The following is an 18,552-nucleotide window of genomic DNA, read 5'->3' as shown; positions in this document are numbered from 1 at the left end:
ATTGATAATATGCTGATGGCAGCCATATTTACATCCTGGGATGGCCCATGATACAACAGATTGATAATATGCTGATGGCAGCCATATTTACATTCTGGGATGACCCATGATACAACAGATTGATAATATGCTGATGGCAGCCATATTTACATCCTGGGATGGCCCATGATACAACAGATTGATAATATGCTGATGGCAGCCATATTTACATCCTGGGATGGCCCATGATACAACAGATTGATAATATGCTGATGGCAGCCATGTTTACATCCTGGGATTGCCCATGATACAACAGATTGATAATATGCTGATGGCAGCCATTTTTACATCTAGGGATGGCCCATGATACAACAGATTAATAATATGCTGATGGCAGCCATGGAGTATTAGCACAGTAAACAATTGTTGTAGAAGGTGGATTAAGTCATTGCTTGCACAACTGTGAAGAAAGGGTATAGTGTCCATTAGATTTATTTATATGCAGTAATGCTTGTCTTAAACCTGTTTTAAAACAAAGAAACAAATATGTTGTTTACAGTAGAGCCAGAGTCTTATCTTTATGGAGAAATACATAAATGTTATTAACATCATTTACATAATTATATAAATATCTTTAGACATAATGAATTGTTGGTGACATTAAAAATCCCTATCTTGTTGTGGTTTTATGCAGAATGTCCAACCACACTCCATTTTGCCCCATTTATGAATTTCACCATCAGTATATTAATCTCACACTACTAACAATTTGTACAGCTTCTGTGCTTTAAAAATAAAGTTCTTTCTTTTTCTCATAATATGCACACAAAAATACTCTTTAGTTTGTTTTAACAAATTACATGAAGTAATACTAAATGGACAGCATTGTCTATAAGGATGACATTATTCATTACCATGAATGGTGCCTGAATGTATAGCGAATAACATTACACCATCTTTTCTGGCAATGACCCTATAGGTAAATATCCTTCATTGCAGGTTTGACTATATTCCCGACTGTTCTGGTGGCCTAGAGGTTAGAGCATCTGCCCCGGATGTGAAAGGGCATGGGTTCGAACCCCTGCCAAGTCATACCAATGACTTCTAAAAATGGTACTAACAGCTGCCTCGCTAGGCACTCAGCATTAAGAGGTTAGTGTTAGGACTGGTCAGCCTGGTGTCAGAATAATGTGACTGGGTGGGACATCATGCTATATGTCTGCGACATGATGCCCCAGTGCTAGACATCACTTTAAACTGCCACACTGCAGACATCGTAGCGATATGACTGGAAAATTGTTAAAGCTGCATTAAAAATCTAAATCACACACACTATATTCCCCTTATCATCATCATTTTATTGAAAAGGGAAGCAGGATCTATCATTTACTTTCACTTATATTAAATATCAAGTTTTAAAAAAAAACTATCAAATGATATTTATGTATTTCAGATCGGTTCCATATAGCAGTCGAATAGAGAAGGCTCTTGCCTGGATGGAGATGCCAGCTGACCAGAGGCCAAACTTTATTACGTTGTACTTTGATGAGCCAGATTTGGCTGGACACAAGTATGGGCCCACTGATGCCAAAAATGTAAGTACTAGGAGCAAGAACTGGACAGACATATCTTGCTGGACAGAGCTTAATAAAAGTAGATGCAAAAACTATTTAGGACTTGAGATTGGACAGACATACATTCATATTATCTACCAAATATTAAGCACTAAACAAGGATCCTTGATACTAAAAGTGTGTACTATAATTGGTTTCAAACAGCATTGTAAATGGTATCCCAGAGGCTGCATAAAAACTTGTACTGGTCCATATGTCTTTATTAATGGACAGAGTGAGTTCCTTTTATATGAGCTTTAACAATTTCATATTGTTCTCTTCTTTGTTAAAGTAGACAATATGCTTTCAGGTCCCCCTCAAGGGCCTTATATTTAAAGTGCTGCTGTATTGGTCAAATGGTTTTTCTGTGCAATGATACACAGACTCCAGCTGCTCTTTTGATTTCTAATGAATAACTATTTCAATAATATGTCTGAAGCATTTTGTTTAGTTTTATGAAAAGTTTTCTGTTCTTCTGAAGGATCTTTTGGTTATTATTTTAAAAAAAAGAATTCTGATTGACAGTTATGACACTAACACAGGCAACTCTTCTTGGGTGCTGAAAGTTTACGTTACAAAAGCCTTGAACTTTCAAGGGTTAATGAAATGTGTTGTGTCTGCATAAACTGGAGAATCTGTTGTTGTTGTTGTAGGGTTTAATGCCATTTTTCAGCACAAAATAGGATATACATGGCAGCCAGTATTAATGGTGGAGAAAGAACCTGGGAAAACTCCGGAAAGAAACACTGTCAAGCTTAGATTTAGCACAGTTTCCCCATACATACATTTGAATAATAATCCATTGTTGGAAGAATATATGACTTTTAGTATAGATTGCTAGTTTCCATAGGTAAATATTTCTTGATTCTGCTGAGTAGGGCAATTTTGGATGACAGTGTTTTACAAAACTTATTGATATGGTCATTCCATAATAAATTATTATCTAGTCACACCTACAAGCTTTCCATGTTTGACATTTTCTAATGGATGATTATTTATTGCAAGATATAGTTCTGGATTCCCTGACTTTTGTAGCTTTTGTGATGTCCCCAAAATCATTCATTTTGTTTTACCTTCAGTAATTGCCATCCTATTTTGTTGTGCCCAGTTTTGGACTCTAATAAGGTCTGAGTTTAATCTCATTTGGATAACTTCAGTATCAGAACTAGACATACACAAGGTTGCATGATCTGCAAACAAATATGTATTTGTGGATTCATTATTTAATGGTGGATCATTGATATAAAAAACGGAAGAGGAGAGATCCCAAAACTGAGCCTTGAGGGATCCCTGAATGAATAGTGCGAGTTTGAGAGCTATTATTGCCTATGTATACTTGTTGAGACCTTTGGTTTAGGTATGATCTAAACCAGTTAAAGAAGGATTGCCAAACCTGTAACAGTTCGGCTTTTGCGGCAGAATTTCATGATGAACAAGATCAAAGGCTTTCTTGAAGTCAAGGAAAACAATCCCAGTCATATGTCCATTATCCATTTCCTTCAGCCAAGGATCAATTAATTTGGTAAGTTCTGTTTGGCATGAGTAGTACTTTCTAAATCCTGATTGCGCTTTATGAAATAGAGAATATGTTTCAAAAAATGTATTGACCTGAATGGCTACATGCTTTTCAAATAGTTTTGACAATACAGGTAGAATTGATATTGGTCTGCCATTCCCTGGACCTTCCTTTCTCTTTTCTTAAAGAAAGGGGTAACCTTTGCACATTTCAGTGTTTCTGGAAAATTGCCACTCATTATACTTAAGTTTTTGATATGTGTTAGTGACTTTGTTATTACTGGTGCAGCAATTTTAAGAATTTGTGGACCAATCCCATCCAATCCAGAGGATTTATTAATATTCACCTTAATTAGCATATCAAAAACATCAGCTTCACTAACATTAGCTATTGAAAAATAATTATCATCAGGAATTTTAGCTCTTATAAATAATTGAAGAGCATCTGGTTCAATTGGGATGTTAGTCTGGTTCTGAATACTGTTACTGGAGATGCTTATGAAGAAATTGTTGAACATTTCCACAATGTCTTGTACAGATGTTGCTATATCGTCATGGCTTGCAATTAATTCATAATACATTTAGTTCCATTGCAAAAATTGCATACATATTTAAACTATTCAATAATTTTGCCACAGATCATTATGAATCTGAATTCAATGGGAAAAATGAACAGCAAAAATAGATTAAGAAAGACGAAGCACATGTACGGTTCATTAGGTTCCAGGGTCTAAGAACTGTGTCTGTACAAATTTCATACTGCTAAAATTTTCTCATATGCGTTTCCATGTACATTTGTCCATTGCAAATTTCCAATAATTAACGCTGGTACGCCTATTTGTTTGAACGACTACTGCAAGAATAATTAACAATCAACACATGCTTTCAGTGTGTATATAACTTTTACTTCAGATTTTGGGAACATCGAAAGAAGCATGTGAAAACTACTATACTAATCATGGCGCAAAGTGCAGAGAATGAATTGCGCTTGTGAACTTTGTTTTGAATTACTTACAAAAACATTACTGTTAAGAATGAACAGAATTTGGCATGATAGGCCTTATTAAGGCAACTCCATCTGCTTTTAATAAAATAATAATAATAAAAACTTTATTTAGAGACGGTAACTCAGTTAGTTACATAACTAATCTACCTTGAGGCCTTCTATCTGTTATGTACAATATATACAGTATATACAACATGATGTGAAGAATCTGGCTTGACACTAAATAATTAATTAATTTTAAAGTTCAAATTGTCAAGCTTGGAACACGTGCACAGGCATCAGTGAAAATATAAACATATATAAAACAAAAAATATCATCCTATATTGAAAACTTCAACTATGAAAATGATGCAAAATTACAGAAAAGCAGGTGGTATTTTTATGTACTAAATCTGTTCAGTTTTCTAAAGCTTTGATGACAGTATTAAGTTTGTATGTAGGTTGGAGCTGCTAATCAAACCAAACCAGATATGGTATACAGAAAATGATATGATCATAAATCAAGATGAAATACAAGTCCAACTGATAACCACTGTATTTATTCACTTATCAGTTAGATCCAACTGTAATATTCATAGACATTGCCATTGCATAATGCAAAAACAAATCTGGATATATGCAGTTTATTAGGAGTAGTCAGTAAAACAAATAACATTGTCCCAGATCTGCCAGAACATTATGTGATTGATTGTTGATCAAGGTCTGTGATGTTTAATGGTTCTAGTTGGATTCAGTTTATAAAAAAATATAAATTGTATATGGCTAAAAAAGTGCAAAACTGCAAACTAATATGCTGCATGTTTTCTGTGAGTTAATATTCACTTACAAATATAAATTGTATATGGCTAAAAAAAGTGCAAAACTGCAAACTAATATGCTGCATGTTTTCTGTGAGTTATTATTTCACTTGCAAATATAAATTGTATATGGCTAAAAAAAGTGCAAAACTGCAAACTAATATGCTGCATGTTTTCTGTGAGTTATTATTTCACTTGCAAATATAAACTGTATATGGCTAAAAAAAGTGCAAAACTGCAAACTAATATTCTGCATGTTTTCTGTGAGTTATTATTTCACTTGCAAATATAAATTGTGTATGGCTAAAAAAAGTGCAAAACTGCAAACTAATATGCTGCATGTTTTCTGTGAGTTATTATTCACTTGCAAAAGCTACATTTACTTTAATCTTGATTGCTGTTAAATAATTTGATGGAATATTCTGCTTTAGACATCAGAAAAAATATGCCCGGCCTCCAGTAATGGGCATGCAAACTCAAAATACCCGGCCTCCAGTAAAGAGCATGCAAACTAAAAATACCCAGCATCCAGTAAAGGGCATGCAAACTAAAAATACCCAGCCTCCAGTAAAGGGCATGCAAAATAAAAATGCCCAGCCTCCAGTAATGGGCATGCAAACTAAAAATATCCGGCCTCCAGTAAAGGGCATGCAAACTCAAAATACCCAGCATCCAGTAAAGGGCATGCAAACTAAAAATACCCGGCCTCCAGTAAAGGGCATGCAAAATAAAAATTCCCTACCTCCAGTAAAGGGCATGCAAAATAAAAATGCCCAGCCTCCAGTAAAGAGCATGCAAAATAAATATACCCAGCCTCCAGTAAAGGGCATGCAAAATAAAAATGCCCAGCCTCCAGTAAAGAGCATGCAAAATAAATATACCCAGCCTCCAGTAAAGGACATGCAAAATAAAAATGCCCTGCCTCCAGTAAAGGGCATGCAAAATAAATATGCCCAGCCTCCAGTAAAGGGCATGCAAAATAAATATGCCCAGCCTCCAGTAAAGGGCATGCAAAATAAATATAATAGGCTCTAAATGACAGCCTTAATGTAAAGGGCATGCGAAATAAATATGCCCAGCCTCCAGTAAAGGACATGCAAAATAAAAATGCCTTGCCTCCAGTGAAGGACATGCAAAATAAAAATGCCCTGCCTCCAGAAAAGGACATGTAAAATAATTTTTCGTAAGCAGATAAATTGATGTTCAGGATGCAGTGCATACAATTAAGATTACATATTACCAGGAGCCCCAAGTGGCCAGGTGGTCTTAGGCAGCTTCCTTTAGAGATCACTCAAACATTTCACCACTGTCAGTGTGAGTTTGACTCTTTAAGTCGTACATGTCCAGAAGGATGAAAACGACTATAATTCATAGAGATAGATAGTTTTACTCTTGACTTGACCAACATGAATACGTGACAAAACTTGCCAGTAGCTTCCTGTGGGTTGGTTATTCTTCCTGGGTTCTTCCTCCACATAATATTAAGGCTGTCATTTAGAGCCTATCATGGGTGGAGAAATGGCATTGAACCCCACCAAACCAAAACATACTTGTCACCAATACAAAAAAAGACCAGAATAATGTATGTCTACAAAATCTGCCCCCTCCCACCCCATTTACTGAACTATATTTTCTGGCAGAGATACTCTACTACTTCCTGAAATTTAATTTATAAGTATCCTAGCCAAACAAGAAGCTGTTCAAGAATACCTTTCAATTTTTAGGTGTTGTTGTCTGGAATTACAATCATCATTATATTAACTTAGCTTTATTTCTTTCACAGTAGGTGTATTAGACAGATGAAATCCTAAATACCTGTAATGGGGCTCTGGGTGGCCAAGTAGTCTAAAGCACTTGCCTTTACCGATCACTGTCATCTCACCTCCATCTGCATTGGTTCAAATTTCAGACTGAGCCAATGTGGGTATATGAGAAAACTTCCAGTAGCTTCGGTTGGGTCAGTGGTTCTTACCAGGGTTCTTTCTCCAGCAGTTCTGCTGGCCACCATGTATAGCCAATCTTGCATTGACATTAAACCCAATGCAACAGCAACAAAATAAATACATGTAATTACTGAAGTGTAAAATACAGTGATTCCACTAGTCTTGCATTTTACCCCTGCCATGATTTTTCACTTATATCATTTGTGTTAATAATTTTTAATGTATTGCATATGTGTGTGTGTGAACATATTTGTTATTATTGGCATGTATATGTGTTTATATTATGGAGTATATCAAGACGTGGTTAAATCTATAAAGTCCTGCATGTAAGTCCATATTTGCTTATTGTAAGGCCATGTTTGCTTATTGTAAGGCCATGTTTGCTTATTGTAAGGCCATATTTGCTTATTGTAAGTCCCTACAGCCATCATCAGTTGATGGTAACCTTGAAATAATTGTTTCCATATGCAATTGAAAAACTTCAATAAAACGCTTACTACTCACCCAGATTTTTTGACTGGCATGTTTAAATACCTAATTTATTTATTAAGATGTTTTGTTTGTAGACTACAAACCACATTGAATAGTATCACACAATTCATTGTTAGATCAAACATGCTGGCAAGATGTAACGGTTTCTTCGTTTGATTTTCTTTTTTTAATACTTTTTAACTCTTAGATTTTCTTTCTAGTCTTACAATCAGTGCTCCAGCCCAATTTTGTTTTATTATAAATCTTGATATGAAACTTTCTTTCTTGGGTAAATCATCTCAAAATAAAAGGAATTTATTTTAAAAAATATTTTATTTGTACATAATAGAGGGCCTCAGGGTAGATTAGTTCTCATTTGTAACTAATTGTGTCACCCTCAGAAAATAAAGTCTTTATTTATTATTATTATTATTATTATTATCATTACAAACAAAATCCTATTTAATAAAGTGAAAATTTAGAATGAAATAATTTTAGTTAATGTCAGAAAAATTGTGTAAAATATGCCTAATAAGTGTACATGCTTATTTTTATAAAATATCAATGTTTTATGATTTTTTTTTATTCATTCTTATTTTTATAAAATATCAATGTTTTATGATTTTTTTTTATTCATTCTTATTTTTATAAAATATCAATGTTTTATGATTTTTTTTTATTCATTCTTATTTTTATAAAATATCAATGTTTTATGATTTTTTTTATTCATTCTTATTTTTATAAAATATCAATGTTTTATGATTTTTTTTTATTCATTCTTATTTTTATAAAATATCAATGTTTTATGATTTTTTTTATTCATTCTTATTTTTATAAAATATCAATGTTTTATGATTTTTTTTATTCATTCTTATTTTTATAAAATATCAATGATTTATGATTTTTTTTTTATTCATTCTTATTTTTATTGAAATATAAATGTAATTATTTTAAACATTTTGATATTTATGTGTAGCTGTCAAATTTACCGGCATAATGTATCAACATGGATTGATAGGATCACAGTAAACAGGTATGCCATTTATACTTGTTTTTAGTCTGATCCAATGGTACACTGCATAGACTGGGATCTACCATTGCATAATGTGCCAGCAATTTTTGGGTTTTTTATGAGTAAACAGCAAGAGACAACATAGACCTTGATTTACCAGAACATTATATTGTTTGCAGTTGGAATGGACTTACAAGGGAGTATAGATGACACATTCATTAAATATCCATAACCTCTATTTACTGCACACCATATTTGCACATGTAATAATTTTAATAGTTCATCATATCTTCCACATGTAATAATTTTAATAGTTCATCATATCTTCCACATGTAATATTTTTAATAGTTCATCAAATCTTCCACATGTAATAATTTTAATAGTTCATCATATCTTCCACATGTAATATTTTTAATAGTTCATCAAATCTTCCACATGAATATTTTTAATAGTTAATCAAATCTTCCACATGTAATATTTTTAATAGTTTGTTCATCAAATCTTCCATGTGTAATATTTTTAATAGTTCATCAAATCTTCAGACACCAAATATTTTCTTCTAAGCTAATGGGGAATAAAATCAAGTTGGAATGTAAACTAATAAATGTTTTATCCATATCAGAAAGAGCTTATTGAATTGATGACTGTCAGACTTTGAAGCTGGTCTGTTTATTCAGATTATAGCCTGAGTTCCTCTGGCCTTCATAGCTCTTTTCATCATTCTAGTGTCTGAGAGGGCTAGAGATGGCAGGCACCCAAAGCTGAAGATTTTATTTCATTATATTCTCACCACTTTTGCCTGTCAATAATTTGTACGCAGAGACAAGCAAAATAATTTTAATGTTAACGTAAGCTATGTTAAGAATCAAGCTATTCTTCATTTCCTAAAACTGTCAGATTTTCTGGATTGAGGCCTGTTGGTTCAATTTTCTATTGCTATTTTTGTGACTCAACAGATGAGTGCACAAAAAATGGGAATGTCACTCTTTCCACAGAAGATAACTTAGTTTGAAATGCATGTCTAGATCTAGTGCACACTTATCTCACAAAATGGATGAAACTGGGTGTGATTGGATTTTGCAAGGATGCTTAAAACTGTCATGTCTAGATCTTTGTACACACGTATCTCACAAAATGGATGAAATTTGGGTGTGATTTGATCCTGCAAGGATGCTTAAAACCATCACGTCTAGATCTTTGTGCACACTTATCTCACTAATAGGGTGTGATTGAATCTTGCAAGGATAATAATAATAATGAGGAATCTTGCAAGGATAATAATAATAATGAGGACTTTGTATAGTGCCTAATCATTAGAAGCTCTAAGCACTTTACAACATTAGACAACACCTATAATATAAAAAACATATATAATGCTATGATTACAAAAACAAACACCATAAAATTAGAAAACATAAAAAACATGCTGAAAATATTTATGGTAGGAAACATTTAGGTCTTTAAGTTTGTTCTTGCAGTTGAAATAAGTGAGTTTTAAGAACATTCTTGAATGGGATCACTGTGTCTTTGTGTCTAAGTTCAGTGGGCAATTCATTCCATGTTGCTGGACCCTGGTATGCAAAAGAACACTGTCCATATGACTTTGTTTTCATAGTGGGAATAATGAGTATACATTTGTCAGAAGAGGAGCGCAAGTATCTTGCTGGTGTATACACAAGGGTGAGGTCAGATAGGTATGTTGGACTGCTTAAGGATACTTAAAACCATCATGTGAATGAGATGTTTAATTATAATGAAAATTAATGATGAAGAAATTTCTGACACCCTAACTCACACCCGTACATCTACCTCTTATAAACTAAACTATAACAACTGAAAACCCTAACCCACTCATGCACACAAAATTCAGGAGTGGATTTAACAAATTACTATCATTCCTCAATAGATACGATAAAAGCATTGACTTTCAGCAAGATATCATTAATCAGTGGACATGATCATTGCATGGGTTTATAAGCACATATGTTCAATGAATGGAATTATAAACAAATATCTTAAATGTGTTGTTAATTAGCAACTTTGATGGCATATTACATTCTTGAACTTACGACAACATCAACTTCTTGGCTCAGATCCTAATCTGTCTATATATATAGATATATATATAATGATGTTATATAGCAATAACCATGAACATTACCGATCCACAGCTATCAACAAATCATTAAGGACTGCCCTCCAGTGTTCCACCCAGCCTGAAGGATCCCTCAAGGATCATCATATCCAGGATACACCTTACATAACCCTACATATTTTGATAAATCCTTAACACAGCTAAAATGTAATATTTGAGCAATGTAATACACAAGAGACATTTAAGTACAAGTGATATACATTACACATACATGCACATGAACTGACTTTGTCATTCATTAAATTCATTTGTAAGAATGGCTGTACAAGATTGTTATTGTAATAACCATGTTTATAATGAATCTGTCTCAAACAAGGATAACTGCAATGGATCATAAAACCTTGGACATTTATCATCATTTAAATGCATACAGTGTACAACTGAATTCAGCTTGTCTGTTGAGTTATAAAATGTCTAACCAGAAATAGTCTATGATCCATCCAAAAACATGTCATTACAAACTTTACAATAAATGTATAAACATTCATTATATTAAGCAGTTCACATAGAACAGATAGCAAGAAAGAATACAGTTTTTCATTTTCACATACATCTACAGTTGAAGATTGCTTCCTTAAAGTGGATAACTTCCTAACACAATTAGTCTGTATCATGATGATATTTTAAAAAATCACCATATAAGTATTATGAGCATGGTCAAAATCACCAACCATAGAACTCAAGGTAAATTGGTCCCTCACTGCCAAAGCTTTGTGCATGATGCATTGAGTGAACAGAAGTCAGTATTTTGAAATTGCCAAGGTTAAACTTGTACACCCTCAGGTAATGCTCTACTTGGCAACAAAACCCATCTACATTTTTGTTCATATATAATACAACAGTGTTTTCTTACACATGGTTCCATGACAATGGCAGTATATAAATGCAAACATAAAGAAAAACAAACACCAGATCTGCAAACAGTATTGTTTATTTGCACACAAAAAGTGCCAAATCATTATGTGAGGGTTTTTATTGCAATCAAGGATATGCAGTGTATAATACAAATTATTTTATCCAGCCTAGTTCTGAAACAGTACTTAGCATATTAGGTAGATCAGTATACATTATAGATATTAAATTTATGGAAAAGATATTTGGGGGGAAAATTATAATTTTGATTTGCACAAATTATCTAGACAAGTATTTATTTGTAAAGGTCTGAAAAATTTAATAAACAAAAGAACTGCAATAAAATATAACCAAGCATGCATAGACAATTTTTAGGATGCAGTGAATTATATCAAATTTTACCAATATATGATAGGATATTCTTTAGAAAGGCCAAAGTTATGTAAAAAGTGACTTGAAAAGCCATTACTTTTTACCTATCCAATATCTTTCACCAAAGAGTTGCTGATAGTACTCCAAAATTTAAGGTCCATTAGAAGTAAAAGTTACATTATCCCAAGGCCAAAGAAGGGATTGTTAAAAAAAGAGCTTTCTATGTACTAGTCCAATGGTATAAAAAATTATTCCCAGTGACATATGGCAAATTCCTGCATTCAACACCAGCCCTGGTACATGCAAGTCTCGATTTGAATAATTTTGGTGGCACCCCATGGATATATGTGTGGGGTCCCCTGTGAGCATGGCATCTGGAATAAACTTTTGAACAAGTTTTATATGATATGGAACTTAAAATTTTCTTCCATGGCTTTAAAATTACTTTCTTTCTGGTGATATATTTTTTAAAATTACTAACATGTTTGGCTTTTGTGAGCATGGGGCCAGATTGGGCCAAATCGGTCCAATCTGCCTAAGGCCAGCCGTGCCTGCTTTTCTTATTTTCGTAATCAATGCCTTAAGATACTCGAACAGTTCTAAATAATCTATATACCTTCTGCTTTACTCTAATGCTTTAATTATAAATCTTTTTTACAGACAAATTTTTCAGTGCAATTTATATTACTTATTTTTATGTGCTGACAGTCACTGATGCTTGTGCATTACAATCTAGAAACTTTGTTTGATTTTCAGTATAACTCGTTTCTTTAGTATTAACCAAATTGTTGTCGCATTTTTTTGGTAATGTATATACTGTACGTAACATACAGTTTTCAAGGTAGTTTCCATAACTAATCAAGTTACCTTCTCTTAATAATGTTGTTATTATGATATTAGTAAAACCTCTCTTGAAAGATCACTGCTATGAGAGACCGTCTGTCTTGAGAGACCACCTTGATACATGGATTTATTTAATATTTAGTATTGTGACCTGGCATAAGAGACCACCTGTGTCAAGAAACCATTATTATTTGGTAAGAGGGGTGGTCTTTCAAGACAGGGTCATAGAATGGAGTACATGCACAAGAAATCAGTAGGATGTTGTTGTGACATTATCCCTTGTTATAATATTTAAAGGGGACACCCTGCTGCTCACAGTGAATATAGATTTTCTTCTGCATGTTAACAGCCTCTTAAGCTCCCGTCTAAATTGTGTCCCCACGAGACAGTACACTATGATGTTCATGCAGCTGTTTAGAATGTTGAGAAGATCAGCTATTAATTCTGTGACTTCATATTCTTTACTTTGCTGTGATGTTAGTTCTGTTGTGTGAAACATGCACATGTTGATGTCTGTGATCTTGTTAATTGCTTTATAACACACAAGTATGCTTTTGGGAAAATTACATAGCATGTACACAAACACAATAAGTATAATAACAATTGATAAGTTTCTGTTGGGATTTCTGATGCCTTGAAGACTGACGTGTATTCTTGTAGACTTATGCACATGATGTGATAATAAGGTGTTTGTCACAGCAAGAATTACCCATGGTATCATATACCAAATTATTGGTACAATGTAGTTATGAAATTTACAAGGATATTTGCTGTCCTCGCCAAATTTGGTCTTTTCAGCAACAATGACAGTTAAGAAACCTCCAAGGTCAAATTCATGCACTGTGTAGATGAAAAAATTTGGCAAAGTTAGAGCAATTGCTGCAGTCATGATTAAAACGGTACAAATTCGGACTGTGAATGGAGTACAGTTCTTTTTCACCACTAAAGGGTATTTGACAGCTAGGTATCGTTCTAATGAGAGAGCGACTGTAATAAAACTTGACACTCCTAATGCAATCCAGTGAAATGGCTCCACATAAACTTGGATATATGGATCAAAATAAAACACAGATTTTATTTGTTGTTCTTCAGATAGAAAAATGTTGTATGTCTTATGGCGAAAAATTGCTGTGATCAGCACAAATATATCGGCACATGCCAGTGTTCTCAGATGTATGGAAATCGTAGAGGTCCGTACAGATTTGGTTGTAAATGTAATGAAAGCAAGAATATTTCCTATTATTCCAGCAACACAAAGAATGAAAAGAATATATCCATTGCCAATTAATCTTAACCTGGCTTTGAACAAATCTGACTCGGACACTCCAGTGTCATTGAACATGTGATTTACACTGCTGTAATTATGATTCATTTTGTTTTCATATGGTCAGTTGTTAATTAAAAGTAACACTAGTACTTTTTTCTGTCAAATTCTCAGAATCCATTAATAATGTGTGAATAATAATATAAAAACTCGTTATCAATCACTCATCTTGAAGGTCAAACAAATCAACTTGTCAAATTGCACAGTATGAAATACCAACTTTAAAAACTGAAAATTATAACTCAAAGCAAGTGAGAATTGTATAAATGTTTCTTACTATGTTTACCTGTCAGAATGTGCAAACAAACTTCACTTCAAATATCGTATCAGAGAGAGAGAGAGTAAATATTTATGCAGACTTCATTCCATTCCTTTCAAATTCCTAATTCATATATGTTCATCAAATGAGTTCTTCAAAGCTTTTATCTTTTTTTGTTGATGAATCCTTCTCTGTTGCCAGCCTCTGCATTTGAATTAAAGTCACAGACAATAAATCTTGATTTGACTTCCCAGTGGTTCCATATTCCATTTGATCGCATTAACCAAATTTGATGGAAAATTCCATCATACTTATGAATTAAACTAGAAAATCAGATCCATCAGTTTTTTATAAATTGTTCTCCATATTAACTCTGTTTTTTTCACACAGAATTCCAGTGATCATATTCATTCAGACCATTACTAGACTTCTTCATCATATATAGCCAGTGCAGATCATAAATCAAACTCCACACCTTAGAACTAATATGCATCAATAACCTTATTGACATGACCATCCAGAGTGCTAGGCAAACTAAAGGTCCATTTTTATCAGCAGCTAGTAGCCTTAATAACAAAATGCTGTAGGAGTTGAATTAAAACCTCTTGTGTTTAATTAGTGCCACCAATAAATTATTGTCCATTGTTCTGAGTCATATTTACCTTGGCACTGAGTTGAGATTTATTTTCATGTGATTAATTATTTTAGACCCAATGAACTTGGAGATTTCTGAAATGTTAATAATTTCGTATCAACAAACCACTTTTCAGCCTCCCAATATTTCACATTACCAAGTTTAATTAAAAAGGTAATTTACCTGAAGCTAGAGTTCTCTTAGCACGGAAACTGTTCACTTGCGTACAGTAACATCATGATTCATATAGCGGTAATGAGATGTGCACACTGGTAAGCTCCACAAAATCATGTATGTTACAGGCAGGGTTTAACAGCCACTTCCATTTCACTAAGGCATGCTGAGATTAACATGACCTGTTCAATAAGAACATCATTTTATTGTTTAGTTTTGACTCAAAAGAGGGAGGTTCACTTATTAAAAGATGTACTTTGCAAGGCTGGGTAAGCAACCAGTATAAGAAAGTATCCAAATGCTCATTCTTCTTTGAATACTTTACCCAATCATAATGCCTTAGGAGTATGATCACTCTTGCAGGTTAAATTTTGGGCATAAAGAAAGCTAAAAGTTGTCTGTCCACAGAGATGGATTGGTGACAAATTCCATCCATACTTCAGTTACAATTTTGATCATGCTGGGAAGTATGCTTTTGAAGAGACTCTGCAAAAACCTGTCTAGCGGTATCTTTCATGCAAGGAGTGAGTCTGAGGAGTTTTCTCAAATGAAGACTAAATTGCTTCATCAATATTTCTACCTATGTTTTTTTTTTTCCTGTTTCTATCTGAAACAAGGATTTAACTTTATTAGAACCTAACTTAGTCATGTGTTATACAGACTGGTGAAATTTTGGTATACCTGCCACTCTTGCTTGTATGTTCATTCTGGTAATGTGAACTGTTCCTGTTGTAGGATTTATTTTGATGACTGTCTAATATTACAGACCATATAGGTTGAGTTTGTAATTTTTATTCGCATTTGTGTTGTTTATAATGTTCATTTTAGAGTAAGTTGGCAAAGATTATTGGCTGATTTCATCTGTATTCATGGGTGACAACACAATGGGCAAAGGTGTCAACACAGTGGGCAAAGGTGTCAACACAATGGGCAAAGGTGTCAACACAATGGGCAGGTCTAGGTGCTCTGAGTGCAAGTGCTTTAAACAGACTGAGGATAACTATGCCTGGAATGTGAGGAGTGTGATTCAAGCAATACATGTGACATATGTACACATTAAACAGAATCAGTGGACTACAGTCTTATCCAGGCATAACACACTTACTGAAGAAAAAGTGAAGGAGTGGACTTAATAGAGACTAGGACACTATTAATACTGTCACTGATTCTGCTTCACTGAACCAATTTTTTTTGGTGGAATTGTTGAAAACAAAGCTTGCCAGTGCAAAAGGAAATTAGGTGGACCATTTCAGCCAATGCATTCACAAACAGCTCCGGGGCCCCAAGTGGCCGAGTGGTCTAAAGCGCTCTCCGTTACGGATCACTGCCATCTCACCTCTGTCTGCGTAGGTTCGAGTCTCTGATTCAGCCAATGTGGGTATGTGAGAAAGCTTGCCAGTAGCTTCTCGAAGGTCGTTGGTTCTTTCCGGTGTTTTCCCAGGTTCTTCCTCCACCATTAATACTGGCTGCCATGTATAGCCTATCGTGTGCTGAAAAATGGCATTAAACCCTACAACAACAACAACAACAACAAACAGCTCCCACTCTGTCTTCACCTCCTCACCTGTTTTTGGCATGTGTCATGCACAGTAATGGTATCTCAGTATGGACAAGCCTTTTTGTGTATCATGCATAGTAATGGTATCTCAATGTAGACATTGCTTTTTGTGTATCATGCACAGTAATGGTATCTCAGTGTGAACAAGCCTTTTTGTGTATCATGCACAGTAATGGTATCTCAATGTAGACATTACTTTTAGTGTGTCATGCACAGTAATAGTATCCCAATGTGGATATTGCTTTTTTGTGTGTCATGCATAGTAATGGTATCTCAGTATGGACAATGCTTCTTTTGTGTACCATGTACAGTAATGATATCTCAATGTAGTCAATGTTTTTTTGGGGGGTGTCATGCACAGTAATGATATCTCCAAGTAGACATTGATTTTTGGGGGGTGTCATGCACAGTAATGATATCTCTTGTGGACAATGCTTCTTGTGTGCCATGCATAGTAATGGTATCTCAGTATGGACAATGCTTTTTTTGTGTATCATGTACGGTAATGATGTCTCAGTGTGGACAATGTTTTTTGGGGGGTGTCTTGCACAGTAATGGTATCTCAATGTAGACATTGCTTTTTGTGTGTCATGCACAGTAATGATATTTCAATGTAGACATTGCTTTTTTGGGTGTTATGTACAGTAATGGTATCTCAATGTGGACATTGCTTTTTGTGTGTCATGCACAGTAATGATATTTCAATGTAGACATTGCTTTTTTGGGGTGTCTTGCACAGTAACAGTATCTCAGTGTAAACATTGCTTTTTGTGCCTTGCAGAGTAATGTGGACATTAGTTTCTTGGGGGGGGGGGCTGTTATGCACAGTAATGGTATCTCAGTGTGGACATTGCTTTATGTGTGTCATGCACAGTAATGGTATCTCATTGTGGACACTGCTTGTTTGGTTGTCATGCACAGTAATGATATCTCAATGTAGACAGTGCTTGTTTGGTTGTCATGCACAGTAATGATATCTCAGTGCAGACATTGCTTGTTTGGTTGTCATGCACAGTAATGATATCTCAATGTAGACATTGCTTGTTTGGTTGTCATGCACAGTAATGATATCTCAATGTAGACATTGCTTGTTTGGTTGTCATGCACAGTAATAATATCTCAATGTAGACAGTGTTTGTTTGGTTGTCATGCACAGTAATGATATCTCAATGCAGACATTGCTTGTTTGGTTGTCATGCACAGTAATGATATCTCAATGTAGACATTGCTTGTTTGGTTGTATGCACAGTAATGATATCTCAATGTAGACAGTGTTTGTTTGGTTGTCATGCACAGTAATGATATCTCAATGTAGACATTGCTTGTTTGGTTGTCATGCACAGTAATGATATCTCAATGTAGACATTGCTTGTTTGGTTGTCATGCACAGTAATGATATCTCAATGTAGACATTGGTTGTTTGGTTGTCATGCACAGTAATGATATCTAAATTTAGACATTGCTTGTTTGGTTGTCATGCACAGTAATGGTATCTCAATGTGGACATTGCTTTTTGTGTGTCGTGGTCAGTAATGGTATCTCAATGTGGACATTGCTTTTTGTGTGTCGTGGTCAGTAATGGTATCTCAATGTGTATATTGCTTTTTGTGTGTCATGGTCAGTAATGGTATCTCAATGTGAACTTGCCATTTTGGGGTGTTATGCATAATTATGGTATCTCAATGTGGACAATGCTTTTTTATGTGTTATGCACAGTAACAGTATCTCAATGTGAACATTGCTTTTTGTGTATCATGTATAGTAATGGTATCTCAATGTGAACATGTCGTTTTGTGTGTCATGCACAGTAAGGGTATCTCGATGTGAACATGCCTTTTTTGTGTGTCATGCACAGTAATGGTATCTCAATGTGACATTGCATTTTTGGGTGTCATGCACAGAATTGGTATCTCAATGTGACATTGCTTTATTTGTGTGTCATGGGCAGTAATGGTATCTCAGTGTGACATTGCTTTATTTGTGTGTCATGGGCAGTAATGGGATCTCAGTATGGACATATTTCCAAAAGAACACTCTTATCTGA

General features: G+C 34.3%; 1 protein-coding gene across 1 annotated transcript in view; it reads left to right on the top strand.

Annotated features, from left to right (window-relative positions):
- LOC149807760 (ectonucleotide pyrophosphatase/phosphodiesterase family member 3-like) overlaps nucleotides 1–18,552 on the top strand; it is a 73,723-nt gene that overhangs the window by 18,144 nt on the left and 37,027 nt on the right. Inside the window, exon 6 of the mRNA XM_089960155.1 lies at nucleotides 1,433–1,574. Within this exon, the coding sequence (XP_089816281.1) occupies nucleotides 1,433–1,574 (142 nt within the window). The remainder of the gene's footprint in view (nucleotides 1–1,432; nucleotides 1,575–18,552) is intronic.

Source organism: Sinohyriopsis cumingii, chromosome 1 (assembly GCF_028554795.1).
Source record: "Sinohyriopsis cumingii isolate HCF-2022 chromosome 1, ASM2855479v2, whole genome shotgun sequence".
NCBI classification, from domain to species: Eukaryota; Metazoa; Mollusca; class Bivalvia; order Unionida; family Unionidae; genus Sinohyriopsis; species Sinohyriopsis cumingii.
The sequence above is the reverse complement of the archived record's forward strand: the minus strand, read 5'-3'. Positions and strand labels throughout refer to the sequence as shown.